The 25,593-nt window shown below is 41.0% G+C and overlaps 1 protein-coding gene across 1 annotated transcript in view; it reads right to left on the bottom strand.

Annotated features, from left to right (window-relative positions):
* Positions 1 to 3,412: 3,412 nt before the first annotated feature.
* Positions 3,413 to 25,593, bottom strand: part of Pappa (pappalysin 1) — a 252,286-nt gene continuing 230,105 nt past the window's right edge. The window contains exons 21-22 of the mRNA XM_021654123.2: positions 20,644 to 20,742; positions 3,413 to 9,273 (exon numbers count right to left, since the gene is read on the bottom strand). Of these exons, the coding sequence (XP_021509798.1) occupies positions 9,166 to 9,273; positions 20,644 to 20,742 (207 nt within the window). The 3' untranslated portion in view covers positions 3,413 to 9,165. The remainder of the gene's footprint in view (positions 9,274 to 20,643; positions 20,743 to 25,593) is intronic.

Genomic DNA, 25,593 nt, shown 5'->3' with positions numbered 1-25,593 from the left:
TAGGCATGTACTACCTTTTCCTGTTCTTGTAACGCAGGGACCAAACCCGGGGCTTTCTGTGTGGTCGTCAGCACTCCACATACTGTCATATGAACAAAAGGACTTTTTTATTTTCCAAATCTTGATCACCTGGTTTCACTTTCTCTATTTTCCTGAATTGTAGAATGTTCAAGGCTAAAGATGACTTCATCTAATCACATCATTTAACAGGAAGGAAATTAAAAAAAAAATCCTGTGACATTTTCACATAAGCAGTCATTGTTTTCCTGAACTGCAATGCTTTCTCATGTATTCATTTGTATCCACTCTTTTATTTTATTTATTTATTTGTTTATTTATTATTAATTATAGTTTATTCACTTTGTATCTCCCCTGTAGCTCCCTCCTTCCTCGTCTCCCAATCCCACCTTCCCTCCCTCTTCCCCACCCGTGTCCCTCTCCCAGTCCACTGATAGGGAAGGTCTTCCTCCCCTTTCCTCTGATCCTAGTCTATCAGGTCTCATCAGGAGTGGTTGCATTGTCTTTCTCTGTGGCCTGGTAAGGCTGCTCCTCCCCTCAGGGTGCAGTGATCAAAGAGCCAGCCACTGAGGTCATGTCAGAGACAGTCCCTGTTCCCATTACTAGGGGACCTACTTGGACAGACACTGAGCTGCCATGGGCTACATCTGTGCAAGGGTTCCAGGCCATCTATATGAATGGTCCTTGGCTGGAGTATCAGTCTCAGAAGAGACCCCTGTGCCCAGACTTTTTGGCTCTGTGGCTCTTCTTGTTGAGCTCGTCCTCTCCAGGTCCTACTATCTCCCACTTCTTTCATAAGATTCCCTGCACTCTGCCCAAATTCTGACCATGAGCCTCAGCATCGCCTGGATACCCTGTGTCCACTCTTAGTCCCTCTAACATCTGCTTTTTTCACTGCCACCTACAGGGGTCTTCCTCACCATTCACAACTGTTGCATTCCACGCTTGTACCACTATTGCCTTTCAAATATCTAATTGCTCAGTGTTTTTCATTTCCTTGGAAATATTGTGCTTTACTTTTCTTTCATAGGAAGATGAATGCACCTGCTGGTCTCATTTGTTTAATCACAGCACCTTCATTTTCTCAGGATGAGCTCCTTCTGTCTTCTCGAAGGCAAAGTACTTGTTCAATGTCACAGGGCAGATTGTACCTGAACTTGCCTCCCTCCACAGAAACACTTTCAACTTAAGCCTCAGTCCTTTAGTGTTTAAAACATTTACTCAAAGGATGAAGAATCCCTGAATGAATGAATGTTCTTAGACAGATCGTGTTTTTATCCTAAGTTCTGACTGCAGCTACTCAGCACATTTGCTACTGCCAGTATAGGGTCACAGAATGCCCCCCCCAATCTAAAGCTTTTAACTATAAATTATAAATGATGAACTTCTTTGCTTGATTTGGAGTGAGGAAAATATCATTTTCCTATTAAGTACTTTTAGGAATCAGTTAATTTTCCATTTCTCTTTTCTTTCTCCCTTCTCCTCCCCTCTTTGTCTCTCTGAGTTGGGGAGAAGGCACTCTCAGCATCACTCTTGGATGACAGAGCTTCTTCCTCTCTTTCTGTCTCTTCAGACAAAACCTTGAAGAATACTGAGCTATATCAACACCACAGCATGAAATCTTTTTACTTCATTATACTTATGAAATCATTCTATAAATTTTATTTTGTGTTTTTTTTTTAATTTTCATACTGAACTGAATATAACTGCAGAACAGAAAATATGCTACATGAGCCTTCCCATTAAAACTAGTTATGGAACCTGGCATGGTGGCACACACCTTTATGTACAACAGACGTGGTCAAATCTCTATGTTCAAAACCAGCCTGGTCTATAGAGCAAGTGTCAGGAGAGCTAGAGCTACACAGAGAAGCTCTATCTTAGAAATAAACAAACAAGAAAACAAACAAAAACCTAGTTGTGGAGTAAGGAGCATTTAGCAATACTTCTTATTGGTTGGTTGGTGGCTTCCCTCATACCTTCTGGTATATTGTGTATATATAGATAGTCCTGACTTCTCTTATACCAATCTTCTAAATGAAGTCCCCCAAACAGTTCATTTTGTACAAAGATCAAGATCTTAAGCATCATCATATTAACATATGCTTTGGGCTGCCTTCTCCTGGTACTGCTAGTCAACAGCTCAGTATGGTGCCAGTGTTATAGAGATGCCTGTGCAAGTATCACAACTTTAGGTTATATTGTTCTTATTCATTTTTAAAAATAAGGTCAACAGTAAATTAATATATCATTGGTACTTATCAAAAACAACTTTGGTCTCAACATGACAAGGGCCGGTGCAACCCATGTTCATTAATGTTCTAAATCACTGAAGACATATCTTTTAAAAACAACTAATTAAGAATCTCATAAAGTTAATATTTTATTTTCATTTCACAGATAGTAAAACAAGATTTTAAAACAATTTGATAATTTTCTAAACACCCTAGCTACTTACTAACTGGTGATTAATGAGCAATAGACTATGATACATAGAGAGAAAGCCTCAGCCATTTGCCCACATGATGGATTGTATGTGCAAGTACTCATTCTGTTTTATTTAATTTATTACTTTTTCACATAACATCCTTTGAAAGTGTTATACATATACATTGTGTTGTGATCATATTTACCCATCACCATCTCATCTCCCTTCTACCCCTGCAGGCACCCTTCTTCTTAGTCGTTGTCATTCTTGTTCCTCACGTTTATTTGGGGAGTTTTGTCTGGATGAGCTTGGATAGAGGGCTAATTTGGGGAACGTGGGCACCTTTGTCAATGTCTACAACACTGAAGAAGATGATGCCTCTCTCCAACTGTAGTCCTGAACTGTCCCGCTCCTTTGGGAGAGAGGCATCATGGCCCCCCTCAGGCCCTCATTCCTGATGGAGTGTTGAAGGACTCAGTTTTCAGAACCGTTTGTAGTATCAACATCTGCAGTGAGCTCAGGATTGCAATGACTGTGTTATGTCCAGAAGACAAGATAGGAAATAGTTTGTTGTTGTTGTTTGCTTATTATGTTTTCTGTTTTGTTTGCTTGTTACAAAAATAAAGACTATGTATATTGGTGAAGATAGAGTCCAAAAATCAATATATACTGATAAATGATATATGCTTTAGTGCCACAGAATGGGAATGTGTTAAAATATATATTAAGGTTTGCCAGTTTTTCCATGTACAAAATACATGGAAATTTTCAAGAAGTACTTAGAGGATTTAGTATATATTAAATTCTATTTCTTGCTTTTTTTCATTGATTTTAAAATTTTAAGCTCACATGTTCTTTTTCATGTTATTGTGTGTGTGCACATGTGTGTGTGCATGTGCATGTGTGTGCACGCACATGACCATTCTCTGTGACTCTACAACAGACAAAAACCACACAACAACATGCTGAAGCAGACAAGCTATGTATATTTTCATAATATAGAACTTTAAGGTATAGCAATTAACGGTGGCAAAATATTTGTCTTTGACATTATTTTTTGGGGGTGTGTCAGATCCAACCTATAACTGAGACCAGAGAGGACAGTATGGAAACACAAATCCATGAGAAGAGGATAAAAAAATACCATGAACAGCAAAATATATCTGAGTATTTAAAACCGTATAGAAAAAATAAATTAGATGAACCATTGTGTAAATATAAATTAAAAAAGATGACATTCTTAATAAATAAAGTTAACTATTTACATTTTTATATATTGCTGAAAGACTTAACTTAGATCCATAAAAACACATAAAAGGAAAAATAAAACCCAAAACAAGAGCAGCACATTTCTGCGCGTGAGGTACAGGAAGAAGGTTAGAGTTGTATTTAGTTTTTGCTGTTTACATTGCTTTTATCTTTCTTTTCTCTCCCTCTCACTTTCTCTCTTTCCTTCTTTCATTTTTTGTTTATTTTTGTTTCTTTGTTTTTGTTTTTTTTGTTTGTTTACAGTAGACTAGTAGAATTCTCATGAGAACAGATTCTAAGCACTTCAATGAAGAGTCATATTTTTTGGTTGCTTCCAGAAGGTGCTAAACAGATTTTTAACAGCATAATAATTAGAAATACCCTCAATAATTAAGACAATAATAAAAAAGGTATAATATGATACATAAATATGGAAGAGCAGTTTCTAATGTGAATACATTTTCTCTAGACGAGATCACAGTTTTGTAAATATTACATTTAAGTATATATACACACACATATATGTACAACTATATATACATGTGCATATATATGTAAATTTTTATATATATAATATCTTTATATAGATAGATATCTGCAGACAGGTTATTGATTATAGAGACCCAAGAAAGCAACTCAACAATTGTTCAAATTTCTCCTCACTGACTGCTGGTGTGAAATTTAAGAAGCCCAACTTGAACTCCAAATGTTATCTCTTCTCTTAACGGAACATGGGATGTAGAAACTAAGGGTGAGAGTGAGGAATCTACTGGAGAAGAGACGTCAGACCCTCTTACTCTGTAAATTGGACATCTCCTCCCTCTAAATCTTAAGTAGATGACAGCAAATTGACTTTTACACTGTAGGAAGCCACTGGATTGTGATCAAACCATTAAACTGGTAAAGGCCAGAATAAGGGAGGGGAAACTTCTCTAAAGATGAAATATTCCCCAGGTCACTTATGGTGGACTGTAACACAGGCGTTCCAGATTTCTGCCTTGAAATGTCTTTCTCTGAAAGGGGCAATGGGTTTTGTTGAAAAGTAACTGATGAACTTTGCATTAGTTTGTGTCTCTTACAACTTGCATAGTCCATTTAAAAAGATCAGCGCCTCGTGATCCTCGGTCCTCCCACTGTGAGGTAGGTAAGTATTAGTATCCCCATTTTCAGCTTGAGAAACTGAGGCAAATGTAGAGGCGATTTGATGACTTATCCAAGATCACTGAGGGAACTGTTGCCTGGGGTCTGGAGCTTTGTGCCAGACACAGAAACTTATATCTTGATTATTATTACACTGTTCTTAGAAAGAAAATCATAGCTGAGAATTTGGCAAAACTTGAGTAAATTATAAAAGGAGGCTCTTAGAAGATTCATTTTCTATTTATTTGTTTGCTTGATTTGTTTTCTTTCTCAACAATGGGATCACCTGTCTGGCCATGTAGCAGCTTTGTAGGGACTGGGCTGTGCAGTGTGGTTCTGAGTGCAGTCTTGAGGGAGTTTACGGCCATACTGGCAAGTACAAATATCTTAGAGTGTGAAAAGGACAAAGACACAGTTTTTCCCCTTAACATTTGGGGGAAAAAACCCAATATCAAACCCTCCTCAATCTCCTCTACCATGGACAATCACCAAAGAAATGGACAAAATGCCCAAGTAACAAGATCTCAAGGGAGAAAATGCCTTACTTTCTGGTACTACCACAATGTACAGAAAATGTTAGGCAGCACCATAAAACTCCATGCTACATCTTCTAGAGAAATCTCTATGTCATCTCTACCTACTCAGTCTGTAGAACAGTCTCCTCGAGGAAGCACAAGAATAGATTTCATATTCTTAGGTTTGATACATGCATTTTAGCTCCTTGTAATCATACTGTCTTCTAGTCATTTCTATCTTTACAACTTTGCCACCTTCAGTTTCTTCTATTTATTTTCTCATTTTAAGTAGTTCCAGAAATAAAATCATGTACACACACATACACACACACAAACACACACACACACGCACACACACACACTGAAACTTTTAACATGACTATGCTTCCTTCTTATTGTGTTCTTCTCTTTTCTTTCATTTCTTTTTCTATTTCTTTCTCTTTTTTAATCACACAGGTAAGACCTTTAACAGATTGACAGTTACAACCAAGTTAAATTGAACCTGGAAGGGAGGTAGCTGAAATCTTTCCCAAAGAATTATTTTCAACAAAAATGTTTAAGCATTGGCCAAAGTGGAAATGAGACAGAGAATGGTCTCGGCAGTGGCCCAGTATGCTGAGGCCAAGAGCAGCAGCTGATTCCTCCTTCTTTAAAGGCCTGCTATTTAAGACTGTTAATCTCTCCTCTGCTTTACACCCCACTTCACCTACCCACACTGACTTCCCAAGGACTGACTGACTTCCCACACTGACTTCCCTTACGAGGTTGTTGGCACAAAATGTAGGGGTAATGCAAGTCCTCTGGGCAGACAGTGAGCTGTGGTTTGGAACAGTTTTCCAGATGGGGCTCAGAGAACTGTCCATCTCCTCTTTGCTTCCTTGCTGCTAACAGACTGATACTGCTTCAGCTGCAGAACTTCCCAGTGCTTTATGGCTCCTAAGCTGTGGATGTCCAACATGCTTCAGACCCGCCTCCTCTTGATTACTCCATTGTCCAAAACAGATGAGAGAGGGGATGTGACAAGGAGTTTATTCTCAGAAAGAAAATGAAACTGGGAATCAGTGCATTGTGAAAATACAGCTGACTGTCCCACACTAAGGTCTGAGAAGATCTTATGAATTACACATCCTTGTGAGCATAAGGCAGGCTTCCAATTGTGTAGCCCGCTTTAGCTATTAGGCTCAGCAAATACAAATTTGTTCATAGCAGGTTTGAATGGCAGCTAGAAGGAAACTGGCTGGGGCTCTGTCTGTAAATGTCTAATTCAGTCTATGAATCTTAACATAGGAGCCAGCCTCCAGAAATCTTTGCCCAGCTGGAGAATATAGGAACAAAAGACAGTGAGACTGAAGATAGAGTTGGATGAGGATCGATTGAGGGAAGTTCTTGTGGTCTGCTATTAATAACATCATCTTTGGGTCTTTGGGGGTTTCTCTACTATTCATTGGCATATTAAGCTGTTGGGAGGGCTGGCCCTGTCACTGTTCTTTAGCTTGTCCCTTCTATGCTGACATAGCACATGAGGGTAAAAGAGGGGCCTGAAGGCTTGACAAACATTTGAGAGTCTTAAAGAGTTAAACACAATCAGGCCAGTTCCCATAAAATTGTTCTTATATTTTGCTAAAGATTGGTCCTGGTAATTACAGGGTGAAATGCCCTGTGTATAAATGAGATATGCTTTTGGAGGTGGCAAAGTGCTTTTTGATCACATTGGTGATCGCTTCTCCATTCTAGACTTTAACCACAGAAGTAAGAAAAGCTACAGGATCTAAGCACTGTATCTGTGTTTGTGGGTACCAGTGCAGAAGCACCTTAGCAATGCTTTTGCTGTTAGAGACCACAGATGGTCAATAGATACCTTTTCAAGTGTTCTTGCTCAGTAGGAAAAAGCTATTGGTTATAATATTAAAACAGTGTTGGTGATGTTATGTTGGTCTCGGTACAGAGGAGAACAAGATGGAATAACAATGAATGCCTTAGATGCAGGCTGGCTGCACATGGGCTGGCATTTTGCATTCTATCCCAGACTTTGCTTTTATTGGTTATTTCCACTAGACTTGAGATCAGTTGACGGACTGTCATTTTGATGTTATATGATTCATTTAGATCCTCCCATCCTATTGCTTCCCAGCTCCATATTTCACAAATTACGTCAAAGTTAGCTACTCTATCCACCTCATTCCATGTTAATCACGTCCCATATTAATTCAGAGGGTATGTATAGGTAACTGAAAAGAGACCAAAAAAGAAAAACCCCAAACTGAAAACAAAACAGAAACAAAAAAAATGTTCTGCATACATTTTTGGCTTACATGTACAGTTGACTCATTTCCTCTAAACGTGTGAAGACTAAATACGGGAGGAGAAGGACTGAGCACAGGAATGGATGTGGAAAGAGGTCCCAACTTCTGAAAAAGTGTATGGAAATTTTGATAACTAGGTTGGGTTCTCAATCCGGATTGCCAGGGTTTCCCATCAATGTTCTTCTGTTCCTTTAGAAGACAGTCTACATTGCCCATATCCAAAATGTTTCAGAACTAATTCTGCTGAGAGTGATAGTGAGAGTCTCAAGACCACAGCTTGTTCTAGCCTAGAGAGCTAGGAAGACTGGGATAAGGCAATAGCTCAAGTCCTAACTATTCTGACAGCTTCTGGGTAGCTCCAGCATTCCCAAGTTTAACACTGTTGCACTTGATTAGAAAATCTAACACTGGCTTAGACATTCTGGACTCTCAGGAAGGGCTCCAGCATCTGGCATCTCTCAACTATTTTCCAGAATGAGAAGTCTACTCATGAAGAACTTAAGCCCATGAAGATTTTTTTTTTCTTGCAGATGGGCCAAGAAGTGAGGAACTGTGGAAAAATATGAATCACTTTTAAGGCAGTCTACACTGTTACATGAAGTTTGTTCTAACCTAGTTCTACCATCTTAGGGTACTCAATTTTATTAGATAGAGCAGCAGGAAGAGTAGCAGCAAATGTGGTCCCAAGGTAAGATCTGGAAATTGGGTGGGATCTGGAAGGGATCTGAAGACCTCAAGCCTCAAGCAGGGAGCTGATAGAATACCTTGATTCTGCAGTCCTAAGCCATTTCCAGCTCAGCCTTGCACCCTGGTGTTGGGGCAAAATCCCCATGGCGGCAGAACAATCGGAGCTTTGCACACCTTGGAATCTTTACCATTGCGGGGGGGGGGGAGTCCTAGTTCCCTAGAAGGTTGGTAGTTACAAGCCATTTCACTTCTGGTCCCAAAGCACTGAACAAGAATGTGTGCACTATGTGTGTGAGCCTCCGATTCGGAGCTATATTGGCTTCTCAGTGCTTGGTTCTAGTTTCTATAATTCTCTTCCTCCCAAGGGCAGTGTTGGCTAGGAGCTTGGGAAAGGAAAGGTTGTGGATTTTGTTTTTTGTTTTTGTTTTCCAGTTGTTTTCTGCTCAGTTTTCAAAACTGCCCTCACACAGACGTTTTTATAAGTGTGTATGCATGCATGCGTACTAACCACAGATGCGCATGAAGTTGTTGTTGTTGGGCTGTGGTCATGTGACAAATGGTAAGAATTTTCAGAGGCTCTGGGACTACATGCTGTGTACACAATCCTTGGAGTGCGGGATAGTATTCCATTCCATCATTCAACATGGTGAGACTTGGTTCATTGCCCCATAGTTGGGCCTTGCTGGGTGAAATTAAAGGCAGACTGGCTGGGTGCTAAGGATCCCTGGTGTGGAGAGGCCATTTCATCGAGCAGCAGACTGTGAAATCAATACCAGAGGGATGCGGGTTCTGGCGCTGGGAAATCTTTGATAACACCTGTCTTTCCTTAGCCATGGTTATATCCCCGAAGGTCTTTCCGGCTGTGTTCTTGGGCCTCAGGGTCCCGACATGCGCAGTCATCTTGTAAATCACAGGACATAGGAAAAGGAGTGACCTGCAGAGAGAAGAGAAGGAATGAATCAGATTGTTTGTTCTAATTTCCAGACTGGTGGTAAAGAGCAATGGGACAGTCACTAGATTTGAGAGCTAGATTCAAGTTGTATTTCTAGGTTTGACAGCACTAACAAGACTTTCTCCATAGTATCAGGGTTGTCATCATTGCAGGTTACCTGGAGTGGAACTCTGTAAGGCAATGGACGTTTTAGATAAGAAGATGCCAATTCTGATTCTATTTTACAGCTATACCAACTGTTCTTTTATCAATGATGAAGTTAAAACCAAGAAAGGGATGTTATTTCCTCAAAGTTAGTGATCTATCTGGTATTTAAAGTAAGACAAGCTCTGTACCTTGGAAAGAACTGACTCAGCTACATAGGCTGAGCAACATGGATAAAAATCATAATGAGTACTGAAACAGTTTGTTAAGATAATTCTACAGTGAGATATCTAACAAGTAAAACTACTGTGATGAAAAATTAAAATAAAGGATGTGAACATATCTTTTAAATGAACAAATTTCTTTACACGTACTGTTATTTTTGGTTTGGGGAGGCAAAAATTAATTGAAAAGAATGCATAAAATACTTTATATGACCTTGGATGGAACCTGAAATCCTGAGTAAGGAGCATTTTACATAAAAGTTTTGAATCAAATTTGTTGGACCTTTTTTGGAAACAGACTTTAGCATGAGGAAAAGAAGGAGGCCAAAGTTCCATTTCCAGTCTATCCTTTCATGTGTTCTGTGACCTTGGGCTGGCTGGCCTTTTTAGAAAGTGGTAGGAAAAGCACAACAGAGCAAGTGTCTTCCCCATCCGGCACATGATCCATCTTTCCAAAGACTGCAGCGCACTCCCTGCTGGAGTCCCAGCCTGACCTACGCACGTCGATTGCACCGTGTTGCATCATGACATTTGCTTGTAACTTTCCCCAGAGGGTCCCCCATCTGCGCAGATGGATTTAATGACCTCATTCGCCTCCTGCCTAAGCAGGGTCTCAGAGTGCTCACACCGCCACTGAGCGCATCTTTCTCTCCCTTGTTATTATGTACTTGTGGACTAATTTTATCTCCTCACTTGCCTCTCTTCTTTCTCACCTCTTTAACTATCATCCTATCTCCATCATGAAATTTGTAACAATTTAAATATAAGTATCAACCTTAGCTGCTGTCCCACTTCTCTCAGGGTTGACCTTGAACATGTGGCAATTCCTGGAGTCTTAGTTAAGTCATTCATTCAATGTGCACAGCGGAAGTACCTCCTTATGTCCTCTGACACCGTGATGAAGGGTAAATGAAACTACTCATGAAAAATGCCTAGGACGATGCTTGTAAACTAAGTGTCCGTTTAAGCAGGCATGTATTCATGTGCACACACTGAAAACACATTGATACATCTCCCTCCCACCAACTCTTTGATACTGTGAAAAAGATAGGGTCCGTCTTGTTCATTATTGTTTTTTTTTCTCTTTTCTTTTCTTAGATCCTAACCCACAGAACCAGCAAGTTGTTATTTAATTTATGCCTCCTGAGCAGCCCTCTGCATTGCTACACATCACTTTGTTTTACTGCTCAGTTGACAGGTACTTGCTGCCATGGTAGTCAGTTTCAGGCTTTTCCCACTGAGCACCTATCTTTTCGTTTCACTTGCTTTTTCTTCTTCAGGACACGTACACTCTAGCCTCTAAAAACTTGAGGCAGAAAATATTTTAAAGCATTCTATCTAGAATCCATTGTATTCTCTCTCAGACTTTTTTTCCACAGCCTCTTCCTTTTCAGTAGGAATATACAATATTAGAACTGGAAAAGATACAGAGAGAAATTCCCCTGTCCCAGGTGGAGAAACTCAGTAAAGACACAAGACAAACTCCAATAGCTGAGCTGGCGTGGAGAGCACCACTGGCAGCCCAAAAGCTTGGGCTGCAGCTCCTTGCTTCACGCTCACTGAACAGTTTGGGGAAATTCCTTCTCTGTCATGGCTCATAGTTTCAACAGATTAAAACTGCAACAGTATTTCACGTCATGTGTTTGTAAGGATCAAACATGAGGAAACACATAGAATCCCCAGGACATGGCCCAACACAGGGTACATTCCATGAGGGATTAAACATGCTGACTCAGCCTTCTCTCTCACACACATTTCTTCCCAGACTCTGTTGCCTTCTTCCCACCTCCAGACTTTGTCCTCAGCTTGTCCATCCCCTGCCCAGCTCTTCCTCCAGGGCTTGCTCAAATCCTGCCCTTAACACCCTCCAGTTACCTCTAATGTCTTTTCTATATGCTCTCTGTAACTCTTTCCCACTGAACTCTGTGTTTCAATGGGGCAACCTCACATCTGTGTCCCGCACAGCTGAGTACTTGGCAAACTCTTAGAAGAAAATCTCAAAGGCCCACCTAAATGTAAGGACTGACAGCATCTGAGCACTACATGGTTCTGAGACCTCACCTGTGTCTCTTCTCCCTCACACTCTGTAGTATATTCACTTACAGATTTTTCAAATATTCCAAATATTTTCTCATTTTTTAGCCATTAACTCTTCTGGTTCCTCTGCCCTCCTTTTCTTTGGTCTTAGGATATTACTATTGCACTCTTCCTGCACAGAATTGCTTCTCACTTGTGCATCTGCTCAGTATGGGAAGAAGGAGGGGCTAGTGTTGAAGGTACACTTTGCTAAGTGATAGCCCTGAATGGGCCCATCAGTAGATGAGCATGTGGATGCATAAGCAGATACTTAGCACAAGCCACGGAGGCCCTGATCTTGGACCCGCTTTCTGACAACTTCCAATGTATAACTTACCTTCTCTGAACTTAAGTTTCCAGATTTATGATCTAACATCAAATATGGTTGAAAAATATTCTTCACTATGGAAAAATAGGAAAGCACAATGCTGTCTAGGAAAAAAGTTAGAGAATGTAGCTTGTGTATGTGTCTGTGTGTGTGCATGCGTTCCTGCATTCGTGTATGCATGCATGTGCATGTGTGTCAATGAAATCAGCTCCTCTCCAAACCAGCTCTTAGATGTTGTCCCTTATGGTGAACCTAGCGCAGAGCTACTCTCAACCTGCATTATCTCATTCAGTGCTTCCCAGAACCCCTAATAAGGTAGCTATTCTTACTATGCCTGTCTTATACCTTAGAGGAAACTAAGATGCACAGAAGTGAGTCACTAGCTGGCAGCTGGCCAGGGACAGGTATCTGTGTTTACTTTTATTTCTCAGTGCCACCCCCACTGCCTAATAAGCAAGAACGGATGGCAAGGCCATCTCAATGCAGAGAAAGAAATCTAGGCACAGGGACAATAATCCAGTTTCTGAATTCCTGCTAGATTTCCTTCTATGTGGCCACCCGGATGATTCATGGAGATAACCTAGAACCCCTGCACAGATGTAGCCCATGGCAGTTCAGTGTCCAAGTGGGTTCCCTAATAATGGGAACAGGGACTGTCTCTGACATGAACTGAGAGGCCTGCTCTTTGATCACCTTCCCCTGATGGGAGTGCAGCCTTACCAGGCCACAGAGGAAGATAATGCAGCCAGTCCTAATGAGACCTGATAGACTAGGATCAGAAGGAAGGGGAGGAAGTCCTCCCCTATCAGTGGACTGGGAGAGGGGCATGGGTGGAGCTAGGTGAGGGAGGGTGGGATTGGGAGGGGAGGAAGGAGGGAGCTACAGGAGGGATGCAGAGTGAATAAATTATAATTAATAAAAATTAAAATTAAAAAGGAAAATGTGTCACACAGCATGGTGGCCAGATCGTATCTGAAGATTCCCAGTAACCACATAGCTGTGCTGTTTCGTGCCAGGCTCTGTTCACAAGACCAGATCAATGAGTCAAGGAAAGATTCTCTCCCTTTTCTTCTCGGCTAGTGGATAGTACCGAGGCCTGTGTTTTCTCTATAAGGGTCTTCTGCCCATGCTAACCCTTCCACCCATGGATACAAATGGCTCGGGAATGCAGCTTGCTCAAATGTACCACAAAGCTCTGGCTGTAGACCTTGTTTCTGGCTGGGAGACAGACATGTGCTCTACTCTGACTCAGCAGGAAAGCAGCTTCAGTGTGCGAGACAGGAGATGTCCTGTGTTGGCAGTCTGAAAGCTCTAGTTCTGCCAACCCTGTGCTGTGGCATCTTGGCCAATCACTGTCTCTCCTTGAATCTCGTGGGCTGTACATTGCAAATATGAACAGTTAACAAACCCGGTAGAGGAAGCCAGGACACACACAAACAGCGTTTCTTGAGAGCAGGAAGGATACAGCACCTGGTAGAGTGCAATCAAGACAGAGTACAGTCTTCAGGTTTGGATAAAGTTTGATGAATAATGTAAGTAGGTACAGTGAAGAAATGTACTGGTAGATGGAGAAGAATAACTTAGGTTTGAACTCTTCCCTGCGACTGACTTAAGTTACGATCTCAAGCAAATCACTTCCTTTTCTGAGCTTCAGTTTTTCTTTCGATAAAATGTAGGAAATAATAATTGTATTAGGGAAAATTTCTGTCCAAAAAATATGAAATCCAGGAAACAAAATATTTGATACAGTGTATTCCACAAAACATATGTTCATTAAATCATGGTGATAATGATCATAACGGTGTTGGCCATGGTGGTGGTGATATTGGTCATGTCACTGCTGGTGTCGATAGTGACGTGGTGAAGATGGTGGAGGGGATGATATTGATAACACTGACAGTGAGGGTGGAGAGAACATTTTGAGACAGGTTAATTGGTTTCCCTCAAAGGAACAAATTGAAAGAGTCTTTTTTTCACGTCTGATCCACATGAAAATGTCACAGCTAACCTTGAATGGGGGGAGCCAGAGCACTTTGGGTATCTGCTCATCAGGCATGAAAGGGCTGGGCTGCTCTGCTTGGCTAGCTGCTTGTTTCTGCTACTAATCCTTTCAGTTTGGCATCTACACCTTGTATCCTAGGCAGCATTTGTGCTTCCTCTACGTGGGGGCAGTACTTGCCATACTTTCTGTGTTTCCCCATAACCTTTGCAGAATGAGCAGACACTGGCTTACATTATAAAATCCTTGTCCCTCTAGGCTACTTTCTTTTTCCTCTATGCTCTGATCTGGCTCTGTAAAGGTTGATGTGACTTCCTCCACATTTCCCTAATTGTTATCTGAGTCATGGTATAGTCAGTGCTCTCTACCAAAAATGCTCCTTTCTCCTTTACCCGTGTTCTTGCTCCTTTCTTAAACCTTTCACCTAAGGCCTTATAGATGTGGTATATTTCATCTGCCGTGTAACCTATTCTAGGAATCTTTGTTAACACCCCTCATTTTCTATATGATTATCACCAAGATGTACTCTAAGTATTGATGTTTATCCTCAAGATAATCTTAGTGTGGTTGAACACAGCCCACTGTTGCACAGGCTTATCACAGTGTCTCTCCCATAGCAAAGATTATCATTACTTCACTCATTGCAGAAAGATTAGTTTGTGGGTATTGAAGACCTACTGTGGGAAATGTTGAGGTGCATTGAAATTTGGAATGAACCAATGAGCAAAATGAGGTGCACTAAATATCCTCCAGATATGGTCGTCCTGCAGGTATTGCCTTTACTCAGCTGTGTGATGCTATACACGGATGTGCTTCTGAGATGGTCTCTTCTGATACTGTATATCCTCTGAGCTTACTAACCTTGAAGTTACTACTGGTTGACAAGAAACCAGACACGTCCTCAGACATCCAGATATCAAGACATAAGAACACATCATGAGTATGCCCTGCCTGAAGTATACAGATAATTACTCCATGCTACAGAGCCCAACACCTGAGACTCTTCAGCAGTCTCTTACCAGCTAGCTGAAACATGAAAACAACTAGAATTGCAGGGTAAAGCTTTAGCATATTGAACATGGTAAGGGAATTTCTCTTCTTACTTTCTAGTGCTAACATATGCTTACATATGCTAACATATGCTTACTAATTTAGAATAAAATTATTAAATTAATTTACTAAAATTGCTATGTTTTTATTTTGAAAAATGGGAACAACCATCATAGACAGCTGTGCTGAATTTGTGGCTTGTGGCTCCAACAAGAATAACACACCAGCATCTTAAGAAGCAGAGACTTCCCTGCTCCTTCCTGCATGCCTCATACTGTAGGCAGGTGTCTGGGTGTGCAGTTGGAGACTACTGCCACCAGTGTTACCATATGGCTTTTGTATGACAACCTGGCCCAAGATATTCATACAAGGTTAATGTGGGCAAGGCCTGGTATACAGACAGACAGAGGAGGAAGAATGGAAGGAATACACACACAGCCATTCTACAAGGTGGCTGTGGGGAAGAGCTGGTGTCTATGTAGACAGAGGAGGAAGAAGACATCACACTGTGCTAGGTAACTGGAAAGCCTTAGTTCCTGGAAGTCTGTCTTAACCATTGGCCTAGAATGTATAGATATGTACAAAGCAAGACTGATACAAGGAAAAACATAGGATGCTTTGACAAGTTACAAGCTCATTGAAAAATGGTCTTAAAGGTTAAAGGCTAGTGACGTATTTATCAAATACCATAGATTTGTATCTGAGATCAGAGAGCTACCAATTGGATGACATTAGACGTTCTAAGTCTGAGTTTCATTAACATCTACAACAGAGCTACTGTACTGAGAAGTGAAATGACAAGGAAAAGTAGTTAACACTATGTGTGACAGAGCCAACTGTCAGCAAATATTTTTCCAGAAGTAGGGGATCCTAATCCCAAATGCTTCTGTCATCTTGTACTCACATTTGACTTAACGAGTTTGTTCTCTCCCTCAGCAGACAGTTCTGCAAACACTATGTGCAGATTCCCAACACAATCCTACAAATGTGTAGGAAGTGCTCAGCTCATGTGTTTGCAGCAGCCTTGCTTTATGAATGAGTTTCTGAGTACCAGACTCGGTGCCCAGTGAAAGGGAATCTCCCATGGTAGAGAGGTCAAGGGTAGGGTGAGAATGAAAGACATAACAAGTAAGGTCAGGAACTCTAAATCAAGAAAGCCTCTCCTTTCCAGTGATAGCTTTCTTACTGGGCAAGCTGGACACAGAAAAAGAACTTACCCTGTCCTATTCATCACCCCCAAGCTGGGCATCCTGGGATGTCAGGGGATAGCCAGGCAACACTGCTTCCAGGATAGCTGCCTTCATCTGACACAGGGAGGGTTCCCATCCAAGTTCCCAGCAGCCTTGGCTCATCAGAAACTATTCCAACCTAAACTCGTAGTATCATGCCCAGGTGCACTGAGGACAAGGCCCTATTCACAGGTACTCTTACCCTGTGAGGCTCAGCCCTATGCAGAAAAAAGAGCAGGACCTGTGAGTTACACAGAACTGGATTTGAACCTGAACTTTGCCAATCATTGGTCAAGTGAACGTGGGCAAGCCTCATAATTATTTGGAGCCCATGTTAGTTGTCTGTTCAATACGGGTAATAATATTGACCTGTCAGAGTTGGCATGAGGATTAAAAGTGTCTTGGCTCAATAATTAATATCTACAAAATAAATACAGAAGAAGGGAAGGGCAGTATAGATGAAGGAAATACAGGGTAATCTATAAAGAATTCTCAATTTTCAGAAAAAGAAGAGTCAAGGAGAGGGTCTGGCACATAAGGTTATTTACTTACTTATTTGTTATCCCTGTTTTTTGTTTGTTTGTGTTTTGTTTTCCTGCCTTTGAACCTCTACAAACCAGTCTACTGTAGAAAGTCGCAAGGTACATACAAAAGATGCTTCAAGAACTTGAAGCTTAAAGCTTATTTAGATGGTACACTGGGCAATTTGAATGGAAGGACACATGATGTTAATTCAAGATACTTTCCCTCTTCTCTCTAGAATCTGTACTTCGACAGATGTTACATACATATAACGCTGCCACAGATGTCCCGAGCGTCCTTTGACCTCTCTACTTCATCTCTTAGGTCACATAACCCTGTCCTTCTATTCCCACTTCTTAGAGTTAAACAACATGCATCCTCAGGCGACCTTCCTCCCTGAAGTCCCACACCATCCATTAACTGAGTCTTTAACAACTGAATGCACTGTCACTGGCTCAGGGCTTCTCAGTAGGCACCCTCACAGGCAAGTCTCACAAGTGTAGGAGCTGTAGCCACTTGGACCTACTGTAGGTACGCAGTCTGGTCTGGAGAAGATGCTCAGTGGACAGTGGGTGCTCAGTGTCTCTGGGGGAAGAAAGCCTGGATGCATATACACATGTAATATGCTGCTTCATCAATAAGGACAGAGCAGCACGAAGAAGAAGACCACATTTGCACTGCTGATAAACAGGAAAAGAATCGAGAGTAGAAAAGATCAGGAAAGATATTCAGAATCATCACAGATCTCACTTTGGGCCCCTTAGTGAAGAAGCAGTGCTTATATCAGAGTCCTGCCGTCTGAAGTTATTGCAGATGTACCCGACTCAGGAACACAGACCCAAATGATGACTGATATTCATACACACATGCTCACACAGATACAGGCACAAACACACTCACACCCCATAAAAAATTACGTAACAACTTTGAAGCTACCCCTGAACTTCAGTCACATTACTTCATCTCCCTACACAACATTCTGTAAAAAGAGTAATAAACCTAAGAAGGCACCCAAATAAACAGTTTTATAATGTTTTGGTTTATAAATTATAATAGTATAAAATTTTTAATCGTTACCAGTTTAACAACTTGTGAGGTCAGACAAGCTTGAAATTCTACAGAAACATCTATTTAAAATAAAACTACATCCACCATTCATTTTCACAAAACCAAACTACTCTGTTTGGATAAATATGAATTATAATTGGTTATATTCAGCAGGAAGTAGATAGCAAGAACCTTAAAAATGCTTATAACATCAATCCTAGTCATCTCAGTCCTAGAAATGATTTTTAAAGGAACAATTGAAGCTCTAAAAATACTTACATGCACAAAAAAAAAAAAAAAAAACTGAAAATAACTCAAAAGCTCAAGACAAGAGTTAAAGGAAATGGTTACATAGCACAAATTCTGTGCACAATCAACTAATAAACAACAACATAGCAAAAAAGACACCTGAAAGTTTAGATCCTTTATATGTATGAAACTTCCTGTGCCAAGTAAACAGAAGTTAGATCCCAAACTGGCAATGAATTGATTTATAGAGATGTGCATCGCTTTATACTTACAAAATACATAAAATAAAATACATCAAAAAGAGAATGCTGTTTTATTCAGTGTTATAATGACTGGTACATTGCCCTCACCCACGCTCAGGCAGGAAATCACATGGAAAAACAAAGCAAGAAAGTAGAGGCTGGGCTTGTTCAGAAGGGTTTCAACAGGTGAGGGAGGGATGGAAGGTTAGGAGTAAAAGTGACCAGAATTTATCATAAAATGTATGAAGCAGTCAAACAAAAATATTTAAAATAAAACAACAGTGATTTTCTTCAGGCTGCAAAAGAGTAAGTATATTTTTCTGTTCCTTTACAAAGAGTGAGATATTTATTATTTTATTATTAGGATAAAATCATAAAGTGTATTAACAGGAAATTGCTTTTATTCTCCTGTATTAAGCAGAAAACATGTAGCTTCAGTCTTTTAGCAAAGTACAAAACCAAAACCACAAAGGGTCAGGCATTTGTGAAAATACTGCCCACTTGGGACTGACTAGATTCCAGAGAAACCCAGCATTCTTTTTTTTTTTTTCAATGCAGTTTATTCAGGAACATTGAACAATCCTCGGACCCCGGGGAAAGCCAGCCCACAGCTTAAATAGCCTCTGGGTAGCCAACCCAGGCGTGCCACGGGGGCAATGCAGATAGGTCCACATACATGGAAGCAAGCCAGATCCTCGGCCTTAGCCAACTGTGGAGTTGTTCGTGACAGAGAGCACTCACCATCGGGAAGGTGGAAGGCAGAAACCAGCTCCATCTTTAAGGCATAGCATTCCGCAGCTCTCTACAGTTCCCCCTTTTTGTTTTAGACGCATCAGGCAAGAGTAGAGGTCTGATCTCTGATATTAGAAATAAATTGGGACTTTGTACAGATGTTCATTTAGGTGTCATCCACCCAAAGAGCATCAGACCCCTCCGATACCTTTTTCTCAGAGGCGGGACCTGGGGCATCAACCCGCATGCAATCAGACACAGCATTCTTATTTGTCAGCTATTAACAGTTTTCTGATTTGAATATGTGTTCATCCATCTCAGCAATGTGAGGCCTAAGCGTGTTTCTTTTTTTCTCTTTTCTTTTCTTAATTAATTACAATTCATTCACTTTGTATCACAGCTGTAGCCGCCTCCCAATCCCACCCTTCCTCTCTCTTCTCCTCCCTTGCCCCTTCCCCAGTCCACCGATAGGCTAGGCATGTTTCTTAAAGCAATCAACCTTCTTAAGGTTTTTACAATATCAGAGGGCTTAGGTTGGCATCAGGAACCTTTGCCAACTGTCACAAATCATCCTTCCTTAGGGCCTCGGTGTTCCATTAATGAAATGGGAAGATCGTGTGGGACAGTCATCAAGCACTCAGCTATCTCTTTTCGTGTTCTAGTGACTCAGTTCTCATTTCTTTATGCTGAAATATTTGAGGAAATCATCCCTTACAATGAAAGACCTTCTGCCTCAGACAGTAGATGGCTAAAAACACCAAAGAGTTTCCCATGGGCACATTCATCACGTGAATGCTTTTCTGTTCAGGGTTCCCAGGTTTCACACCCCTCTCTAAACTTGAGCCTCAAATTCTGCTCCTAGATCTTCTCAGGAAGCTAGCAGAGGTGGCCACTTTTTGCGGTAGCTAATGAGCATCTATCTCATCTAATGCTCCTGTTTTAGTCCAAATACTTAAGCCACTTGTGTGTATGTATCCTAATGCTGGAGGAAGAAAATGACAACAAAAGCCCTCTTCCTATATACAGACAAGGCCATTCACAGACTTCTAGTTCCACAGGCAGAAAAACAAAATAGATAATAAAGTGTTCAAAGTGTGTAGATGTCATGACTTTTCTTACCCGTTGATTTGGATTTATCACTTAGAATATACAGTCTCTCTAGCTTTTACAAGTTAGTCACTTGGTTTAAATGTTCTTGCCCCCGTAACTCTTCTTTTTCTGCTACTAACCACTATGCAGGGCCTTCTCTGACCAGTCTGTTCTTAAAGTGCATTGCTCTTTTATTTATATGCTTCCATGCACAACACTCAGCTTTGAAGACCACCTCTGCAAAGACCAGCTAGCTCTCAGTAAACAATAACAACTTTACTACTAACTAAAGGAATAAAAACTAGAGTGATAGTGAGCCTGAAGATAGAAGACTAACATAGCCATGACATTAAAAGAGACTTTGGTCCATAGGCTGGAGAGCTACAAGGGTGACAATATGAGAAGGCTAACATCAGCATACCTTTTTGGTCTTTACTGTGGAGGTGCAGCAGTCCCCACCATCATAGTTGCAGAAGGCTCGGTTGTTGATGGCATCACAGTAATTGTCTCCCATGAATGGCTATGAAGGGAAGAGAAGTGGTGGAAAGAGGCTTTGTTATTATTCTGGCATGAGAGCGAACTGCTCTTAGCCATTCACTGGGGCCTCTGTGCTTGCCTGGCAGTCTCTCATCTTCTTGCAAACCTCCACCATCAGCCAACTTGGCTTCCAATCCCAACACCCCCTTGGGTAAGTTTTTATTTTTACAATTTACAAACATTTTTATGTGCCATATTTTCCTTGCTGGAATATGCTTATGCTGAGAAACATATTTTGTTTGCTGTAATATGAAAATTAAAACACAAAATATATCCTTTCTTTCTTCTTGAATTAGAAGGTAAATTTTACTTTAAGTCATGGGAAAATTTGCATTTCTGGCTGTGTATTTCTTTAATGAATTATACATAGACAAATTAGGAATCTGGATAAAAACTATCAGAATTACAAGCTTAAAAATGGAGGATTCATAGGGATTAGGCACCAGGACATGTGCATGAACAGTGGCCTTCCTAACATGATACAGGTCTACTCAGTATTAACCTTTTGCGTGTCTCTTCTTATTTTTCTCTAAACATATGGGCTCATCATAACTATTCCTACTTCATAAGCCAAAACCCGGAAAGGTAGCATATCAAAGTGACTACATCAAAGCCACACTGGCAGAAAAAGAAAAGAATCATGATCTAAATTTGTTTGTTTCCATCCTTCCCCAGTTGCCCTATCTATTCTAACCATGTCCTCATTCACACTAATTATTTTCTTCAATGAATTCTATGAACTTTGTGTTACTCCAAAACTGAGGGAAAGAAGACAGAGTAAAATCTTTGCTGATAGGAACCTAAGGATTCCATGAGACTCTTTGATGTCTCTTTCATTCTCTGTCTGTCTGTCTGTCTGTCTGTCTGTCTGTCTGTCTGTCTCTCTCTCTCTCTCTCTCTCTCTCTCTCCCTCTCTCTCTCTCTCTCACACACACACACACGCACACAAGGTTCCCCAGTGTAGTTGTCAACACTATATTATATGTTTATTTAGGTGCCTATGATGGTAGGGGACTATAAGCTCCCCCAAAACATAAGCAGTGTTCAATTCATCTGTGCTTCCCAATCATGTAGAAGCCTGACTAAAGAGAATGGTATGAGAAAGATGTCACTGTTTTTCTAAGACTATCTTATCCTAGCACAATTCTCATGATTCACCTGTGACCACTCTTCCTTCCCATCCTGGCTGGCCCTGAGGAGAACTAAGTTCACAATAAGTCTATTCTGTGCTGCATGACTTGTTTTTGCATATGTGCTCCCAAATTCTCATTCAACCTTTTTGCGCCAAATTTGTGTTTCATTATTTTCTATTTAGAGTCTAAGATTTTAGTAAGATGGAGCTAAGAGTAAGTGCTGAGCACTCTCTCTCTCTCTCTCTCTCTCTCTCTCTCTCACACACACACACATACACACATGCACACACACACACACACAACTGTGAGAACTGTGAATTGAGGAATGACTGCCATGTAAGTTCTATGGCCAACACATTGTTACATTCATATTCAATAACAAAGCACAAGCCTTTTTTCCATTTGAATTCTTCCTCATATAATATGTTGACAAATTAGTGAAGGTGAATCATAGTCCCTTTCTTAGAATGAATAAACTGGGTTGGAAAATGAGTAGTTGGCTCCCTCCACGTGGTCTTTTCCCTAGGTATGTACCCTTTCCTAGCCACAGTCACTCACCCATCCATCCACCTATCCATCCAGCTATCTGCTCTTCTATCTGTCAATCTGCCCTACCCATCCAGTTCTTATACTCTGTGAATGAAAAGGTCTTTACTCAAATAGTCATCTATTGCTATGGTAGCAAAGCATTTGATCTTGCCTCAGGTTGCTCAGTGAAAATGGTCTAGAGGATGGGGATCACAATCAGACATAGGAGTTAATTAGGTGGGGCTAGAGAGAAAATTGTTAAAGATGAGTGGAAAAGCTTGCCATGTAGAGATTCATCCCATATCCAGTTACTACTTTGAATAGTAATGCAGTCACACAAACACGCAAATCTATCCTTCAGGATATCACTCAAAAACCACCTCCACCCACCCTTATACTGTTTCTAGCGGACCTTGAATGTTCCCACACCCTCTTATACTCATTTTAGATACGGTTTGGTACATAACCTTAGATTTTCATCTTTGTCTTTTTTATTTTCAACGTTAAGTTTTCAACAGATCAGATGTGCATCTTCTGGATTTATACCCCAAACTTCCTATCAAAATGTCTGACAACTTACACAAAAATTTCAAATCTATGACCAATAAATATTTAGCAAAACGATTAATAGAATGGAGGGTGTCGGGGGGACATAGGAGAGACAAAAGATATGACAGGTTGACTCTGTGACAGCAGGCTTGAAACTGTGTATACCCAGAACTTTGAATAGCAACTGACTGCATAATGCACTCAGAGGGCCTTTGAATAAATGAGCGTATAATTGACTTGGGCACAGTTTTGGTCACAAGGATGAGACTCAGAGGTCCTTTCTGCATTTTGACTTACTCTAGGCAATTGGTGCCTGATATCTCGTTTCTGGTCCCAGAATATATTTCTTTTCTGAGCATCCTTTCATCCCCCGATAAGACACAGAGTTTTAGCTCTAAACTGAGAAAGGCAGAAGACTATGAGTGGTACCTGCAAGGGTAAAGGCGATAAGCATCACTGTCAGGGTTCAGTGCTCGGCAGTGAAAGAGGGTCTCTTGGTTTCTATGCTGAGTCAAAGAAGGGATCAAATTCTGCTGTCACACTAAAAGACCAGACTGCCAGCTCAGCAAAATGAATGCCCAGGAAATGAAAGATGCCTTTTCCCCAAACACAGCACTGATTCAGGCATGAAAAGAACCAACAGGGGCAAGGCCATAGCCATATTTTCCCATCTGGATAAAGTTTGAAGGAATAGAAGTCCGTGAATAATACCATGCTAGCTACATGGAAAGGATACATATAGAGTCACTAGCTGTAGGAGGAAGTGTGTGGCCCCTATTGTCTTATAACACTTATAGGAAATGGCTACGGACAGGCAATGAGATGGAAGAGAAGAAAAAGCAGCAGTCAGCAGACCTGTGCTCATGTTTCTACTCTGTGGCTACCATGCTGTACAAATGTATAGCTGTCTATCCTCTGATACTATTTTCCTGTTTGTACAAAAATCAGGTAGAGCTAGATCACGTTAGAAATATTCACAGCTTGGGAATTCCATCAAATTATTCAGAAGACAGTTGCCTGGGCTGTTTTCCTATCTTTTAAAGAATGATTTGGTTTGGATGATTTCTTTAAAGAACATTTCTATTGCACACAGATTTTTCTAGGGCATGAAGTAGGTTCTCTACCTAAAATCTCCTTGGTGAACTATTGAGACTACAGAGCTTTGGCAAGCATCTGGGAGTGGTTATGAGACTCTTTTCCATTCCATCTGAGAAGAATGGGCATGCATGATTCTTTCTATGCATTTGTTAGAAACATTGGGTCATATCTCAGGAAGTGACAAAGAGTGGACAAGGAATTGGATGCAGAGAAATGGCTTTGGTTTCCATGGAAGACTTTCCTCAAGAACACAGCTATGTAAACCCTCTCAGAGGACAGGCTACTATTTGCAAGCTTGGTAGAGTATTGTTCAGAGCATCAGGGGTTGGAACGCTCTGGTAGGGTGGGTCTTTGCTAGGGCCAGGCGTTCCCTCAATCTCTACTCTGTCTGCTCTGTCCTTATCCCTGTACGTCTTGTAGGCAGGGTAAATTTTGGGTCAAAGTTTTTGTGGTTGGGTTGGTTTACCCAACCCTCTACTAGAAGAATAGTTTAGTAAGAGGATGTTCTCTTCAGTCTCTATGGTCTCTGCTACTAGGAGTCTCTGCTTGAATCCTCCTCAAAACAGATGCTGAGACTAACAGCAAAATATTGGTCCATGCATAGGGAGTCCTGGGAAATAGTGGAAGGAAAGAGAAAAGGAACCAGAAGTGACAGGAGCTCCACAAGAAAAACAACAGAGCCAGCTAACCAGGGCCCAGAGGGATTTGCAGAGACTGAAGCATGAACCAAGGACCATGCATGAACTGGACCTAGGCCCCCACCAAAGATGTAGCAGATGAACAGCTTAGGCTTCATGTGGGTCTTCTAGTAAGTGCAGTGGGAACTGAATCAGACATGGACTCACCTGCTAGTTCTTAGATCACTTTCCCCTGGGGGGACTGCCTTGACAGGCCACAGGGGAAGAGGACACAGTCAGTCCTGATGCTTGGTGAGCTGGGGTGGATAGGAAAGGGAGCTCCCCTTTTCCTGAGAAAAGGGGAGGGGGGAAGAGAATGGAGAGAGGGTGGCACTGGGAGAGGAAGAAGGAAAGGGCTACCAAGGTATAAAGTGAATTTACAAAAAGAACACAGCTGCATCCCAAGAACCTGCCTGCTGATGCCATCTCTAAACTGCCACTTATCTACAGAGCTGGCTCTCCATAATTCCAGAGCCAGGGAATGGCTGAACAAGAAGTCGGCAACTTTGAGCATCAGAAAGGATCTTCCATTTAAATGCAACCATTCAGTCAAACATGGCCAGATTATTTCTGGGACTGAAGGAATAGTAAGTAATTAAGATATGGAGACAAACAGAATTCATCTGGAAGCAATGGTTACTAGTGAAATGGAAATTAAAAAAGAAAAAAAAAGATGACCTCAAGTGGTACTACAATGGTTAAATGTTAAATAGCAATTAAAATGCCTATTATTTATGTTACATTAATATAGCTTCTGTCCTTTATTTGCCTTGTATACATAGGTACATATGGCAAGGACAAGTGCATATAAGCGCATGTGTATGAAAACCTGAGTTGATGTCAGGTAAT

Source organism: Meriones unguiculatus, chromosome 3 (assembly GCF_030254825.1).
Source record: "Meriones unguiculatus strain TT.TT164.6M chromosome 3, Bangor_MerUng_6.1, whole genome shotgun sequence".
Lineage (NCBI taxonomy): Eukaryota > Metazoa > Chordata > Mammalia > Rodentia > Muridae > Meriones > Meriones unguiculatus.
This window is presented reverse-complemented; position numbering and strand designations above follow the sequence as displayed.